The 17285-nt window shown below is 39.2% G+C and overlaps 2 protein-coding genes across 3 annotated transcripts; both read right to left on the bottom strand.

Moving 5' to 3' along the window:
- Positions 1 to 427: 427 nt before the first annotated feature.
- On the bottom strand, positions 428 to 3528 carry gnpda1 (glucosamine-6-phosphate deaminase 1). 2 transcript variants are annotated; one of them, XM_084719348.1, is made up of 7 exons: positions 3376 to 3528; positions 2954 to 3081; positions 2407 to 2508; positions 1549 to 1731; positions 1245 to 1429; positions 855 to 1029; positions 428 to 722 (listed from the first exon to the last, which is right to left on the bottom strand). In XM_084719348.1, the coding sequence occupies exons 1-7, from the start codon at positions 3498 to 3500 to the stop codon at positions 661 to 663; spliced, it is 960 nt and encodes a 319-aa protein (XP_084575474.1). In that variant the 5' UTR covers positions 3501 to 3528; the 3' UTR covers positions 428 to 660. The 2 variants fall into 2 exon arrangements, with proteins under 2 accessions (XP_084575474.1, XP_084575475.1); XM_084719349.1 differs by having other exon boundaries at positions 3388 to 3510.
- A 994-nt stretch (positions 3529 to 4522) lies between these two features.
- Positions 4523 to 16303, bottom strand: hspa4b (heat shock protein family A (Hsp70) member 4b). Its single transcript, XM_084719346.1, has 19 exons — positions 15996 to 16303; positions 14448 to 14505; positions 14120 to 14260; positions 12350 to 12472; positions 12006 to 12105; positions 11702 to 11835; positions 11360 to 11604; positions 11167 to 11243; positions 10623 to 10774; positions 10382 to 10488; positions 10145 to 10278; positions 9629 to 9813; positions 9073 to 9168; positions 8070 to 8225; positions 7820 to 7945; positions 7587 to 7694; positions 7379 to 7498; positions 7089 to 7250; positions 4523 to 5078 (listed from the first exon to the last, which is right to left on the bottom strand). The coding sequence occupies exons 1-19, from the start codon at positions 16100 to 16102 to the stop codon at positions 4872 to 4874; spliced, it is 2538 nt and encodes an 845-aa protein (XP_084575472.1). The 5' UTR covers positions 16103 to 16303; the 3' UTR covers positions 4523 to 4871.
- Between the last annotated feature and the right edge of the window lie 982 nt (positions 16304 to 17285).

Below are 17285 nucleotides of genomic sequence, written 5' to 3'. Positions count from 1 at the left end.
GCAGCACCACAGTACTTCATTATGATGTTGTTTTGTCATACATTTTACCTTCATCAAAAAAAATAACTGTCTGCAATTTGGATACTGCACTTGGCATTATTCTGTCTCAATAATATTTGAGTTAACTGTACAGCCCCAATACAGAGGTACCTTACAATTATATTTAAATGTTATTTGAGTAAAAGTACTTAGTTATAGTGGTTAATATTCCACCACTGGCAACAAGGGCTCTGCGCTTTTCCACCCTGAAAAAAGTTTTCTGAAAGTTAAATTTTGCCAATACTTTCAGCTTAAATCTGGAAATAGAACATTACAAGCAGGACTTGAAGGCAACACTAGTTGTCCCGTATTGTCATGTGACAGAGGGAAAAGACTGAACCTCCTCAACATTATCCCAAACCAAACACCAAAAAAAGATACAGAGATGTAAAAATTAAATGCACTTTATTAAAAAGAACAAATGAGAAGCAAAGCTGTATGAACAATCATCTGAAAACCTGAACAGCTTATGCAGTACCAGCACTTGGTTATTACTACAAGAATTAGTTGAGGTTAACACCAGGCACTGCTCGATGTCCACCAGTGTATCTCCACCAGAAGATAAAGGAATGGCTGGAGTGTGAAGTTTTGGCAAATGCCTCAGGAATCCGAAAGATCTCCTCAGTTCTTCTTTGGCCCTGAAGGTGGCGTCTCCACCAGCTTGTTGTGCACATGCATCATCCCTAAAAACAGAACAAGAAACTGCATGTTTTCTATGACTCATGTCTGTTATGCAAATATTTTCACTTAATGCAGCCTGGGAGGCAATGCATTATAAGGGAAATATGCACTGAAGCTTTGTGATTTCATCTCACCTTTGAAATACTTCACAGTTTTGACCCGCAGTTCCAGGGTGGCGTCTTCATCACATACAAAAACAGTCTGTGGGTGCTGCTGGAACGCAGACACGGTCCACATGTGATTTACACCTTCCTCTATAGCTTTGTACAGAGCAAATGCCTTGTGTGCTCCAGTGATGAGAATCATGACCTGAGAAGAAATTGAAAATGTGACCTCTGGCCTGTGTGACGCACAATTGGTGTCTCTTTGTGCGCCAGGAAGATGTAATTGAGCAATGCACTGTTATGCAACACACAGCGAGAACAGCGAGGACAGAAAATGATCATTCCTCACAGAAACAAATAGCAAAGGAAGCAAAACACAAAAACAGAACAGATGGTGCCTATTCATCTGAGGCTTCTAACCTCTTTTGCATCCATGACAGTGCCCACTCCCACAGTCAGTGCCATGGTGGGCACCTTTGAGAGATCCCCATCAAAGAATCGCGCATTGGCCATGATAGTGTCCTTTGCCAGGGTCTTCACTCTGGTCCTGGAAACCAGGCTTGATCCAGGCTCATTGAAGGCAATGTGGCCATCTGGTCCAATACCTGACAGAAAGGAGGAGTAATCTGAGTTATACAGCTGCTTCAAGTGACTGCAAAATCAAATCTGAAATGTGTAGTTAGTTACAGTATATTAATTATGTGTGTCACTTTGTCCTCCTGACCTCCGACAAAAAGCTCAATCCCTCCGGCTGCTGTGATCTTTTCCTCAAAGGCTTCACACTCTGCTTGCAGGTCAGGTGCATTGCCATCTAGGATGTGGGTGTTCTCGGCTTTTATGTCTATGTGCTTGAAGAAGTTATTCCACATGAAGGAGTGGTAGCTCTCAGGGTGATCTCTGGGAAGGCCTATACAGGATTTTATGACCGTTTAGTATTGCAAGATCATACAGCTCATGACTCCTCAATCTGTAATCAATTTACACTCAAAAATATTAACCGGCACTTTAATTTTTGATCCTATTTTTTTATGAGTTGATGAAAAAGTTCTTCTATGATTATGTAAGATTTTTTCTCTCAATTTTTGTTTATAAATTTGTTAAAAATCTGTTTGAGGGAGACATTTATTAGGCATTAAATTATGGCTATTTCACAACTGGCAACAGATACCAATTTCTTCCCCAGGAGGGCAAAGTGGGGCAGGTGGTGACTTTGCCAGACTGGAAAAAAATGTGGTACCTGTAGCCTGATGTGAAATAGCCATAGTTCATTGCCTAATACATATATTTTTTCAAGATGAAACTGCACATTTTAGGGTGGCCTGTTACTGTGACCAGTCCAAGACACACCTGAGCAATAATCCTGCTGTTTAACCAGCATCTCTATATGCCACACCTATCAGGTAGATTGATTATATATTATATAATATTATATATTAACAAGCAAAATGAGCAAAATAAACATTTTGTGTGCATACATATACTTTCTTTTAATTCAACTAATGAAAACTGGGAGCAAAAACAAAAGTGCTGTGTAACTATTTTTTTATTGAACATGTCTTGAGAAATAATGTTTAAGACTTACCAACATATTCATCCATGTTGAATGTTTTTACATACTGGAATGAGAGTTGTCCATTCTTGTAGTACTCAATCAGTTTCTTGTAACAACCCAGGGGGGTGCTTCCTGAAGACAGGAAAATGCTTATAAAGCGAAACTTGACATTTTGGGAGACGTTACTCTATTATTCCTCCTGGTTTCAGAGATAATTATAGTATTTTTTTTACTGCACTTAATTCATGTGATTGCTATACTGGCTATTGCAATTTAACGTTTATATGCATGGAAGTAAGAAATGATAACATATTTAGACGGTTCTTGCAGTTCTTCCACCAGTATCATAACTTCCTGCCAGAATACAAGTTTCACTTTTTATATGAGCAAACTACACATTTATGTACAACTTGAGACTTTTCCCATTATTTGGATATAAGTACATGGTCTAACAACCATTTCCTCCAATGACACTTATTCAGATGGGAGGAAAATATTTCTAACTTTACAGTGTCTCCTGGACTCCACTATGAATAAAACAAAACATAGTTGCACGGTGTTGCCAGCTCCCACTTACCTGTGGGGAGCCCCAGGGTGAAATATCTGTCCGGACCAGGTTTAAACAATAAAATCTTGTTTCTGATGTACTTTGCAGCCCACTCGCTTGCCTGGTCGTAGTCATTGAGGATGATCAGCTTCATTGTCCTGAAGGGAAAAAAACACAGAGGAAGAGGAACGGGTTGCTCATGTGAAGGAGTTCAGCCTCGAAGTAATTCAGGACAAACACACCTAAATCAGACTTTAGACTCATCAACGTGTCTGATTATCCTGACAACAGTAAAATTAGATCATTGTTGTCCATGCATTATAGTTGCTAAACAACCTGCAAAAAAGACTGAAGTTAATAACTTTGACCCAACCGCGTAGTGTGGCCAAAACTTTCACTGTAGTATTTTAGACACCCAATAAAACACGAAGAAAAATAATTATTGCACGCACCTAGCGTTATACCTTGGACTATCTGTGGCTTTTACTAGCAGCAGACAGGATCTGGAAGGATCATGTGACTCCTGCTTTTGGATGCAAACAGCGCTCACCGCGGAGGTGACGTTTAGCGGACTCATGAACTTGTGCTGCTCTCATCAAGTCGTGTTAAGAAGGAAACCCCAGTTCTCCCAAAGATCTCGCGAGAGTGATGATTATAATCCAAATCATGATGCCTCTCGAACTTTAGCCAAGTGGTTTCGGTCCCTGAACCTACCCAGATTCTAACTACAGTGTTGTCATGTTAGAAACCATTATCAATATCTATAAGATGCACAATGAAAAAGCTAACAACGCGCACATATCTCGCGATACTTTCGCAAATAAAGCGTTCCCGTTTTAGACACGACCCGATCATCAGCTAATGTTAGCTAGCAGGCTAAGTAACTCATTTGACTTGAAAACATCAAACCACAAACTCCCCGGGTGCAATTTAGGCGTATTTAAGTGTCTGAAAAAAGCTCTCTCGAGCGTTTTTGAGTTGTTTTTTAAACAATTCAGTTGTGATGTTATGTCTAGTTAAGCTAGCTACATTCATGTACCAAGAGAGCTAGCTAACATTGCAAGAAAGATGTTAGCCGAAAATCGTGCGATTCCATGCAAAACGTTGACAGCTGTTGCTAAGCGACACAAAAATGAGCTCCATTCTCGTAGCATAACTGTGTGAACAATCTTTGATTCTAATTTAATTTCCTCCTTATATCAGGTTTCTATTTTACCCATTCAGTTAACATGTAACAAATCATGTTACTGTTTTCAATCATTAATTTAATGAAGGATGAAGGAAATGATTTGACTCCTTAGTACAGCCCTAGCCAGGATTTTAGAAATAGAGGTCATGAGTTACAATTACCCTAGCTAAACTAAATTTAACAAATCTAACAGCACAGATTTCACATGTTCATCTAGTAAATTAATTAAAAACCCAAAATGTAGTGAAATGTCAACTCCTGATCATGTCATCTAATCTCTTAAATTACCAAAAATATGACCAAGTAGATGAACTGTGTCTTTAATGGTAGCTAGTTCCCTGCTGGCTGGACAGAAACAACACCTTTGTGAAGCCTTGGGTATCTTTGACCCAAGTAATGACTGGTACAAGTGATTTTCAATAACTTTATTAAAACCATATTGTGACACAGACCAGAACACGTACAGAGCACACAACAGAAATAAATACCATCATGTGTACAGCGCTCATTGTCAAACAGCCTTATTGCAGCTGGCTTTTGATTTATGTCATCCAGAAAGAGAGAGGGCATGCTATGTCATCAGAGAGATACCTCCAGGAGCTGGACTCAGGGTGCTAATCACTCTGCCTGCTTTTTTGACTGTGGACTGTGCAGTTCCTGAAACACTTTAACCTGCTCTGATATACACCCAGGCTGCATCTCAATCTGAAACAACCAGCTCCCCGTTCAGCTTTGCTTATGAAGGCGTTAGAGGCTGCTTTAATCAAGGTCCATGTCAGGCTTGTTTTCCGTGGTTTCTGAGGTGGGGTTGCCTGTGTTCTCGGTTGTTCCCTTGTCTGCGCTTTCTTCCTGGGGTTTCTCCTGGCCGTTGACGGGCCCATTCTGCTCTGCAGGTGTGTCCTCCTTGGGAAGCTCCACTTTGGGCTTGGGCTTGGTCACAATGGGGTTACAAGCAGAGAACAGCTCCTGGAGAATTACAAAAAGTAAATACCATGTGATAAAAGTGTTATTACAGAAAATACAGTTGTGTGGGGGATCTAGCAACAGGCCCAACAAATAACTGCACCATAGGTACGAAGGTTACTAGTGTTCCTGGTTAGGGTTCCTACTAAAGATCATTTTCATTACGATGATTCTGCCAATTATTTTCACGATCACTCAATAAGTCTGTAAAAGAGCTCAAAGTGACACCTTCTTTTGTCCAACCAACAGTCCAAAATCCAATGACTCTTTATTTACTAACATGAATGGCAAATAAAAGCAACAAATCCTCACATTTAAGAAGCTGGAACCAGTTGGACACTTTTGCTTTAAACACTGAAACAATTGGTTATCAAAATAATTGGGAATCGACTTAATTGTTGCAACTCTATTCCTGGTAGATAGTTGACCTCAGTGTCTCAATCCTTTAAAACAGTATAAAGCACCTTCATAATGCTAAATCCAAACAGCAATGTATGAATGTTGACTACTTCAATCCCCATAAATCCTGCAATATGAATTTTTGGGTTTAATTTATCACCTTCTGAGTTCTGGGTCCAGGTTGACAATGATCACAATGTGTATTTATTGGACAAATCTGAGTCTTAAGCAAATCATGTGTTTACTCCATGTGTGTGGAATTCTCCATTTTAAAGTTCATGCACTCTAATTACTTTTCTTGGTGCTTTGGGTATCAGAGCTGTATCTGACACAGGAATGTGTCAGTCGCATCAGATCTGTCTGTTCAATATGGACATTTGTTCCTTTTTTTCCCCCAGTTCAGCGCTTTATTAAATTCCTATCAGCCTACACGACTCTGTGTTACCTGCAAAACATTTTAACTTCAGGTGTAATATCCCTGCGCACCATGAAGCATCTTTCCTGTCGGGCTGGTGACAGGTTGTCGGCTGCTGTCTGGTGTCGCACCTGTCTCCACTGCCAGCAAAGTTACTTTTGTGATTTGTGGTGATTTTGAGACTGTTTGTCAGGTTTATATTCTGTCATGCTGTTGCCAGAGTTGGGAGGGTTACTTTAAAAATGTATTCTGGTGTCAATTTCCCATCAAAAAATGTAGTCAGTAACCGAACCCAAATATCACAATATTAAATCAATGCAGTGTTTCCCAAAGTGGGGGGTGCAGAGCCTCTACAGGGGGGCATGGAAGACCAGGGGTGGACCACTGAATGCATGTAACTTGATTACTTTCTGTTACTTCTGGAATACCTCAAGACCAAATATGGTGACATTATTTAACCCGGTATAATGTTTTATGTTGATTATTAGATTTATTGTTTGTTCAGCTATTCCCCCATCCCCACTTTTAACACATTCAAATGTACTTTGTTGAATATGCTATCCACACTTCACTCTCAAACTTTAAGTTAACTGCCATACACTTATTCTGGGGCTTGTGTTTTTACCAACACACCATCCCAGTCACCAGCATCACCACCTACTTACTAAAATATTTTTCAGTAGTAGCAGTTCTTGGATGATGACAGCATTTTCACAGCTGTCCCAGAACTGTCCCTGTCCCATACAGTGGTTAACACTATGATGCTGTTCCCCTTTTCAAGTTTAAAAACAAAATATTGGTGAAATTCACAGCAAGTGAAAACATTTTTTTCATTAGAAACCATGATGATGAATTGACTTAAGATTAGCTGGCCTAACTGGAAACCAGAGTGGTGTTTTGAGACTTGCGATGTGTTGTACTGTGCGTGCACTGTGCATGGCAGTATATAGTTCTTTATTTTAAAGCTGTAATCCTGCTAATAACTCTCATTTTACTTAATGTATCTGTAATCTGATTACATCTTTTTCATCACTGTAATGGTATACAACTACTTCTGTTTCTGTATGTTTTTTCACCGACTTGCTCAACTTGATTCTCAACTGACTGAGAGGTCTCCGACAGATGAGTCGACCCTTTGACTTTCATGCGGCAGCCCTGTTTGGTATGTTATTATGGTGTATTGATACGTGGACACTCACCCTTGTTTTTGCTTGAATGTCTTTTACTTTGACAGAGGGATCCACCGACAAACTCAGTTTGCTTTGCTGGTTCATGGCACTATTCATCCAGATCATTGCATCGCTGGTCAGTTTGTCCACTTTGGAGACGTCTGCCTCATCTAAATGATCATACTGCTCCTCCTAGAAATCAGTGGAAAATATAAGTGTTACTAATTGCCACAGGCTGTATTACTTTCATTTGTAATGATGCTTTCAGTTTTTATGTGGTGTAAAGTTTCATATGAATTGTCTAGAGCCTTTAGTTTTACCTTCATTTTGTACGCTTCAACAAATTTCATATACTGCTGGATTTGTTTTCCCATCTCCTCGAAAGCTTTGGGTCTCTCTTCAGCCTCTGTAAACCTCTCCTGGATGGGCTGGCCAAGTTTCTGTAGCAAACACAGTACATGCCAGTTAAAGAAATCAAAACGTCAACAAATCAGCAGAGCAAAAATCAATTACTATAGCAATAATTACCTTCAGCTCTGCCAGTTTGTCAATGTACACCTGTTTGGGTTGGTCCTCTCCATCTTCATACAGCCAGTTTTCAGTATCCTCCAGCTTTAATGACAGAGCATCTCGGTCCTACAAGTGAACATTTTACAACATGTAAAGGAAGCCGAAAGCCAAATCTGCTGTGTAGTCATTATAAAGCTAACTTTGATCACAAGTCATCGTTTACAATGAGTCAGAGGTGACGGTTTACTCACAGATTCACTGACGAACTTCTCCAGCATCCCATGTAATTTGTCCCTCATGTCGTACACGTACTCTTCTACATTATTCTTAGCGTCATTTCTCTCCTTCTCCAGCTTGTCCTGCATGATCATCTTACCCTGAGGAGAATCCAAACAGCAACTGTAACCACTAAACACTTGAAAATAGATCAAGTAATTAAAGATGACAGCCAGTGGATTTAGTGATGCGTGTGTGTTATGTGATGGCTGGAAGTTTAGTTACCTCATTTTCTACAAAAAGGTTGAGCATGTCATCTGCTAGCTGCCACTGTGGACTGTTTTCAATGGGAAGCTCCAGCACTTTTGTCTTGACTTTGGGCTTTTTGGCTTGTGGGGGTTGGTCAGACTTCTTCTCGCCTTTGCCTTCCTCTGTGGAAGTCTAAAAGGTAAGAGAGTAGGCGTTGAGATTCAAAATATCACAAACACTGATGTACCAGCTTATTAGAACATCTGTACAATCCGATGTAATCCAGTGCATTAGCTCTGAATTTAACAAAATGTGAATAAATTGTAGTTTCTGTTCCTACATATTTTCCATTTAAAAATTCCTCTCTTTTTCTCTGTAGATTTTTAGACCATATCTGACATCAAGCTGTCTTTTCCCATTTGGAAAGGCTTTAAATTTGAAATGTCGAGCCAGCCTTCTTCGTCTCTGCCCAGAGAAAGTAAACTGTTTAATGAATCTGTTAACCTTTCTGATAAATACATCACCTGTTAACTCACATCTGTTCAGACAAGCCTCATATTTGGTTATTTGTGAAGCTAGTTATATGTGCAATTCATATTTCCACGTTTTCTTTGAAATTAATTTGGTCACAGATTTCTGGATTTGTTATCAGTTATAAGGCACTCAGTGCAGGGTGTGACATGCGGTCACAGATGAGGCAGCTCTGGCCCGCACTCTCATACAGTGGTTAACATTTTGGCTGCGCTTAACACCATAAAAAACATTCTGCTTGTATGACCAATTTATTTTTAGAAATTCAAAATGTTATATTTTAGGTAACAGAATAGGGACAATATTCTGGAAACAAAATGTTTTTCCATATTCATATTTCTTCATTCATTCCTTTGCTTTTCTTTTTTCTCACAATTATCAGTCCCTGACTACCTAGTAGTCATCCAAATCAAAGAACTCACCATCCTCTCCTTGGTACTCCATGCTCCTCCTAAATCTAATAAACTGATAACTCTGTATTTGCTTTACACAAAACTGAGCATCTTACCTCCATCTCTTCATTCTCACGTGGCGTCTTCTCTTCTGTTTCTTTCTGACCGTCTCCCGCACCCTGCTGCTCATCCTGATCAGTCTGCATCTTGCTCTACAGTGGAGTTATAAAAACAAGATGTGTTTAAGACGGCAAACAACACAGGAAGAAATTTTGCTATTGCTTTCCAAAATAAAGATCAGTGAAGATCATTCTCCTTCTGCTCAAGTGCAGATATTTCTGATATCACTTTAGAGAAGGTAAGATATCGCGCTAGTGGGAGAACTAAGAAACTGGCAGAAACTACTCAGTTTTCTAGGAAATAAGTGCAGATCAGCCTGAAGATATTAACTGAGCTGAAGGAACCTGGACCGATTACGCAAATACTCCATTTATGGTACTGAGTTGTTGTTATTCACTATTTGAAAATCAAAATCAATCAAAAGAATGTTCCAAAAACAAAAAAAAGAAAGATATGTTTTTTTTTTCTCAATACAGAAGTAAAAATAGTTGTATACAAACTCCACAAGGACACTTGATGATGAAAAAACAGATGCTCATTAGGCCGAACTACCTCTCCATCTTTATCATTGCTCTGTTCTGTCTCCATGGGTTCCTCTGTCTCATCAGACTTCTGAACCTCAACCAGGGAGGCGCTGGACACACTGAAGATACCGTGGATGTTCACCCGCACTTTGACTTTCACCTTGGAGCTCTCACCAGATGCCTGTGGGACAACCTTCTGAATCATGAACTGACCTGTAAGGACGAAAAAAACAACAACAACAGAGTAATAATAGAAATCAAGCCATACAGCTTTAAGGTCTCTCCTGATGCTATTTATCTTGGCAGGTGAACTCCATTATTAGGTTTTGCTCATTAATTCGATCACATTTATCAGCCCAGATATTTTTTTCTCAGGAATTTCAGGACCAAACCAGCACTGAAAGAGGACTGAATACTGGACTTCCATTCCTCAAGCACACAGAGGCTTGCCAGGATGCTAAGCTTGCTGTGTGTCTATAGGCTAACACATCAGCTACTTCTTTTTTCTATCCACTAGTGGTCACAGATCACGTTAGCTGCTTACCAATAGTGGGATCAGGGTAGGGCAGCTCATTAGGGGAGTTGTAGTAGGCTTCCAAAGAAAAAGGCTCTTTCCGGTAGAAGGTCAGCACTTTGGAAAAAGGTGCTGCGTGGTTCCTGGGAAATACCTCACAATCACTGCAACAAGTGAATATTTTAAAATGATTAGTACATTTAATGATTAGGATAAAAGAGAAAAAAAAAAGAAAAAAAAAAAATCTTTCTTTTTTTTTTTTTTTACCTCAGACCTTCCTCTGCGGCAGAATGCCACTTCAAGGAGATAGGATAAGGAGCAACGTCTGTGATGGAGAATTCACGCACTTTGAAGGCAGGTGACAGTATTGCACACTGTGGAGACACAACCAGTGTTTGAATGAGAGCTGCTGTCAAGTGCTGATGTGACGATTTTCTGGTGAGCAACAGGATGGGTGGAGGCCAGCTTTTTAAAAAAAAAAGAAAAAAAAGAGAAGCGTGTCATGTACCTGCAGCGCACATCCTCTGGCCACAGCTTCGTCAGCATTCAGTGTGGTGCTCAACTCTTTCCCAAAGAATTTGCTGATTCTCTCTTTGACGGCCGGGATCCTGGAAGCACCACCCACTATCTCTACTGCATAGATGTCTTCTTTTTTCAGTTCTAAGGGAACAAAAAAAGTTTTATTACCACACAAACTAATAACAATGCATACATTACCAGAGCTGTAATGATTAATCGAGTATAATTCTCTGATTCCACCTTCTTAAATGTCAGTGTTTTTTGGTTTCTTTAGTATTCTATGTCAGTAAATGAATATCTTTGGCTTGTGGGCTGAACAAGACATTTGAGGATGTAATCTTGGGCTTTGGGATCAGTGATTGATATTTTGCACCATTTTCTGACATTGTATGGACCAAACAACTTATCAATTAATTGAGAAAATCGACAGATTAATGAACAATGTAAATAATCATTAGTTGCAGCCCTATACCTTACATTCATGACCAGCAGTAAAAAGAAAGACAGGTACATAAAGTAAACTATGTACTCACTGGTCTGTTCCAGGAGACTCTGCAGCGGAGGCTCAACTCGAGCCAAAATGTCAGCACACATCTCCTCAAACTGCCCCCTTGTGCAAGAGGAAAGGCAAACATGACTTAAACTTTTAAAAGAACATTTAAAATAACACACAGAAGATATGAAGTATGCATACTAAAAGCAACAAATGATTTCCTGCTGGTCTACCTGTTCAGTTTTCCGGAGACATCAGTGTCATTCATGAAGCACTCAATGTTGAGCGGCAGGTCAGAAGAGTTGGCACTCATCAGTTTTTTCAGTTTTTCACACTCCTGGTAGAGCCTGACCAGAGCCCTGGGCTTTGACTTGACATCCAGCTTGTACTTCTTGCCAAATTCCTCACAGAAATGCTTCACCAGTACCTCGTCAAAGTCCTTTCCTCCCAACTCTGGGTCAAAAGCTGTGGAGAGGATCTGAGAGACGCAAAGAAGAGACCAAGAGAGAGCTGAAGGAATAACTTAAACCTTTGCATAAACTGATTTTAAAAAATGTGTTGCTCTGTGTTCACACCTTGAGTTTGCCCTTGTTAAAGGCACACACTGATGTTTGGTACCCAGAATGGCCCAGGTCCACAAACACCACATTCCTGGCTTTCTCCTCGGGAGCAGGAAGATCTTGTTTATAGATTCCATATGCCAATGCAACTGTAAGGAAAATTGTTAAATTATGAATGAAGTAAACAACCACTAGAATAAATGTCAAAGTGTGCATATTTATGTCTAAGGTTAAGCCGTAGTGGCAGCCACAGTCAGCACAACAATCACAAACATGCACAACCTTGCCCGAGCCCTGCCCAAAAACACCCAGTACAGACCTGCAGTTGTCTCATTCATGAGCCTCAGGCAGTTGAGACCAGCAATCTGAGCAGCATCTACCACTGATCTCCTCTCAGCATCAGTGTAGTAGCAGGGAACCTGGTTATGAAAAAGCATTTAAAATTTTCAACACGTAACCCTGTACACTCACACAGTTGTTTTAAATTAACCTGCAAGCTCTGCTTAATGTCAACACACACTGTGGACTAATGATACTGATAACAGGTGTGACCAGGCAACAGAGGAGAAAACACCTGTATGGGTGGAGAATTTAGCTTTTACATGGTGACCAAAGGTCTACATATTCTGCCCCTCTGCACAGACAGTAGTATTAAATACTTACAGACACAACACAGTCAGCCACAGGCTTCTTAAGTGCATTCTCTGCCGTCTCCTTCAGCTTGGTCAGCAGCATGGCGGTGACCTGTTCAATGCTGAACACCTTCTCTTCCTCCATGTACATCACCTTTAACAGTCAAAATGTCAGACAAGAAAAGATTATCACATTGCTCAAAACTTCATTAGCTTGAGACCCAAAAAAGAAATCTGGTGTCTTCCTCAGACCCAAACATACAAAAACGCATCATAAATTGCCATAACATTTACATTTATAAAGTACTGTTAAGAAAACAACAAACCATCAATTTAAAATGCATACAGAATGTATTTATTTCATTATAAAAAGTAATTTGAAATTAGTAAATCTGAAATGGAAGCAAGAAATGTTGAGTTTGTATTAACAGCATAATGCAGCAACTTAAATAGGAAAAAACGGTGGAAACTTTGTACTAAAATACTGTAGTGACAGCCCACATTTCCCATCATCCCTCGTTTTGGACTAAGTAGTTAAATTAAGTGTTTCATGTTCCAAAATGCAAATGTTACTTTTTGTTAGTGATAGACCTCTTGTCCCCTGTGCTACATATCATTAGGGATTACACTGCAGAGACCTGCATCCTGTCTATCATTCTGTGCATCCTACCACAATATGTCTAATCAGACACAGAGAGACTAATAAATATCCGTTTCAGGCTGCTACTATCTGCAGGTGAAGTTAATAAAGGTTCCAGCCTATATTAAGGAAATACAGTATGCGGCCAGTTGGAATAAAAACAAATCCATGATCTATTTTGGGTCGCGACCCTAAGTTTTGGAAATGCTGATGATTTCTAATACAAATCATCAGCACATCACTGCAAGATAATGGGCTGATAAAACATAACTATCTACCTCAATCACTGGCCAAGATGTAAACATATTTGATTGAATCAAATAAAAAAAAAATCACATTTCCAAATATGCACACATTGACATATTTTTCATTTAAAATGGTTAGTCAATCCTAACAGAGTCTCTTGTACTACCTCTGTATCATCAAGGCTTCATATTGAACTTTATCTCAGTTCAGTTTCTGATGACATTGACAGACATTTTGCAACTTCAAGACACACACGTGCTGCGTCATAGGTGCAATAAAGGATAGCTCATCTTCAAGCTCTTAGTGCATGTTGGCATTAAAATCTTGTTGGAAACAACTCAATTAATAAGCAGCAGACTGACATCAAAGACCAGACAAATTATTTAAAAAAAATAAAATAAAAATCGGGTCTTCCAAACACACAAAGTTTGAATTAACAAATGAACCATTTTCATAAACAATATTATTAATATGAAACTGTATCTTGCTTATATTGTAAAAGAGTGTTTTCTTTGCATCTGCTGGTGTGATAGAATAATGTCTTCTTCCAGTGTACTGTCCTCATGGACTATCGTGTGTTATCCTTTTTCCACCCTGATGAGTCACTGTGAAACCAAAACCAGTTATTGCTTTAAACCATAAATATGCCCAGCCTTAATACAGGCTTTTTTTTCAAGCTCTGGCAGCGTGCCTGAAGCAATGTTTGTTTGTCTTCCCCACCAAAAATATATTTGGCAGGTTGTTAATTACCTGGGGTGGCTGGCCAAATGCTAACAATATATGGGAGTCATTTGGGATTTATCAGAATTTATAAAGTATATCCAGTGTGTCTGGACTTCAACTAGTATAATTTACAGATTACCAAACACTGTGACATATCAAATCAGCTGTGAATGTTGCTTGTGGTTCTCTTACCTTGATGCCAGTTGTTCCTGTAGGCATCTGTGCAATGTCGTAGACCAAGCTGTTTTTGAGGCGCTGCACAAAGGGATCTGAAAACGCTCTGCCATGAAACCTCTTGAAACCTTGGACTGTGTTCTTACAGTTTGTGACGACCTGTGGAAAGAAAATACAATTCAAACTTATACACATTAAGACTTTAAAGCTTGTTCTATGTTTTTGCTGCACCCATGCCAAGTATTGATCATATTCATATTCAATGCACTATGGAAACACCGGTCCCTCTTCTGTCAGGTTAGTGATCAGGTATCCAGTGCCCCAACACCTCCCATTAACAACATACCTGGCTTTTAGCAGCTGCACCAATCGATCGATTCCGGGGTCCAAAAGATACACATGCTCTAAAAACAGAAGACAATTCAATTTAATTTTCTGCAACAATTTTTACAATGATGCAGCTTTGTGTACATTTGATGTAGCCAGTAAGTTTAAAAAAAAAAGTGATTAATTGCAGTGGTAACGATTTCACATAATATTTTTTAATGTTTGTTCTAGGGTTGGATGAGATGGCCTACAAATAATATCACTTTATTTTTAAGCCATGACACAATACACATCTCAACATACACAATATTACTCTAAAATAATACCAGACTGATGAGGGATTTTTGGGGCCATTGCTGAAATTAGGGAGTTAAAAAAAAGAGAAAGACTAATCTGATGCTGATATTAAAATGATCCCTCAAATGCGGTTATCAAACCATATATTGTCCAAAATGACATGAGGGCAAATGGTAAACCTTCACTGGTACTTTTCACTTTGTTCAACTTAATGCCTGAATTGTACTAGATAAATAGTTAAATATTATTAATAATTAGAAATCTGCCTAACAACAAATAAAAAAAACACAACTAAAACAAAAATACCTATATATTAAACTTGAAAGAAAAAGGATGAAATATACATAAAATGCTGCTCATAAAAATAAATCATGTATTATGTACATAGATCAAAAGATTAAAGAAAAATATATCAGCCTGGCTCTACTCTAAAATAGCAAATAACAAATTCAGAATTCAGAATATGATCCATTATTGTAAATTTAACTACTATTATAAATATGGCTGGGCAATATCATCAAATATCAAAATATTTTTGATTAAATACTTTGATAGGAAATTACTGATTTTGCAACATTATAATAGGATAGACCTTTGATGCTTTGACATAATATGAGCACAATGGGATTTTTGATAAATAATCATCAGTAATGTGGATATATATTCTGAAAGGGTAGTCCAGAAAATTACATCACTTTACTGTAAAGCAGCCTTTAAAACCAGGAAAATACAACACTTGTGTCATATCATATAACAAAATTCTGATATGACATCTAGTCTCGAATGATAATATCGATATATCACCCAGCCCTAGTGTGGACATATACTCCTTTATCTGCCTCATCTATGGACTGTAAGTCTGAACATGAAGTACAATGGATCGATCAGCCGCTTTGACAGCCAGGATCCACCGGCCTCCTCCCATCATGCGCTCATTTAAGCCTGCAGTAAAAAGAAAAATCACCTGACTGAGCAGGTCGATTATTTATGTTTAGATTATCTCGATGAGACGACTGTAGTAAAGCACCGTTTGATTACGTGAGGCGGTGCCATGATTTCACAATGGTTTAGTTCCCCCTAGCATTAGCTTTAGCAATCACATGCCGTTTCCTGTTGTGGATTCCGTTAGCTTGCTAACTAGCTAGCTAGCAATGTGAGCTTCACTCAATATTATGATGAACAAAGGTGGATTCGTTCACACTCTGTACCTGCTACCAGGACAGGTAATACGACACAAATCATACACAATAATGTGGCTAATTTTACTTACGGTGTACATCGATCGCTGTATTCATTAGCGACAGTTTCAATCCCTCCGGCTCTGGCTACTGCTACATAGCAGTTCATGAACCCGACGTCAAAGCCGACAACTGACATTTTCGCTAGCTAACTAAACAGCGTACAGTGCAGTAACTTACAGGGAAGAACAGAAATACAGCTAAGTGCTAACAGTGACAGCAGCAGCTACAGTGAATTAGAGTTAGCGGACGGTGATACACCCTTGTTCTTGTTCCATGAAGCTGGGTAGCAGCATGCGGTAGGTACGCCGGCTGATGCGTGAGAGCGTTCAGGAATTTTCTGTCTGTGCCGCTGACCAATAGCATCCGACTGCAGAGCACGAGAGCCTGTTATCGCGCGCCTCCCAGAGGTGAGGAAAGGCACTACAGCAGCAGGTTCAGACCGTTGATGTGTTCACACCTGTACATTAATGTACCATATCAATTACAATAGACCTTTTTTACAGCAGTATTTTGATAGGAAGGTAAACAGAGTTGAGACCAATGATAATGAAGTTTGTGCTCTATTCAGGATGCACGTTGGCTGATTGGAAAGGTTCTGCTCTCTACATTAAATAGAAAAGGACCTTAATTACTATTTGTGGCACAAAAAGGTCTGTTATTACTGAGTTATTACAGGGCGTGTAGGTTGTAGGTTCTCCTATGTGCTTGACAAGGAGCGATTGTCCCCCCTCCCTAATGACCCCATGTTTGAAAAACTGCAGCAAAAACCCTCTTGGTTTGTGCATAAAACGTGATTAAATGCCCCCATGGTGGTCCAATGTCCAAGTCCAAGACATTGTCATTAATTGCCCTATAATGTGCCCCTCTGGTGGTTAAAAGGGTATACAGTGCCATATAGGCTGCCAACATACTACAAAAATTGTTTGCCTCTACAGGCATCTAAATGCCGGAAACCATGGTTCCCCATGTGTTTTTATCAGAGGTGAAGTAGTTGTACTTTAAGGTACATAATAAAACAATTACGCAATGTCAAGAGACCATAGCAGCTGTAAATCCAACTAGAAATAAAAGTTTGAATGCATTTTTCCAGGTCAGCTTTCTGTCCCTGAGTTTGATTATATTTTTCTGAGGATAAAAAGTTGATCTTGTTATTGCTTTTATGTCACTATTCAGATTAAGACCAAAGTAATCTATAACACCAAGGGAGGTACCACAAGTCATAGGGGTTAAACTTAATATTTGGGAAGTTTATTTTAGCTTAATTATTCAAAGTATAGAGTGTTCAGATGAACCCATTATCCATTATTACATAATGAACC

The sequence above is a fragment of the Lutjanus erythropterus genome, chromosome 5 (assembly GCF_056507025.1).
Source record: "Lutjanus erythropterus isolate fLutEry1 chromosome 5, fLutEry1.hap2, whole genome shotgun sequence".
Lineage (NCBI taxonomy): Eukaryota > Metazoa > Chordata > Actinopteri > Lutjaniformes > Lutjanidae > Lutjanus > Lutjanus erythropterus.
This window is presented reverse-complemented; position numbering and strand designations above follow the sequence as displayed.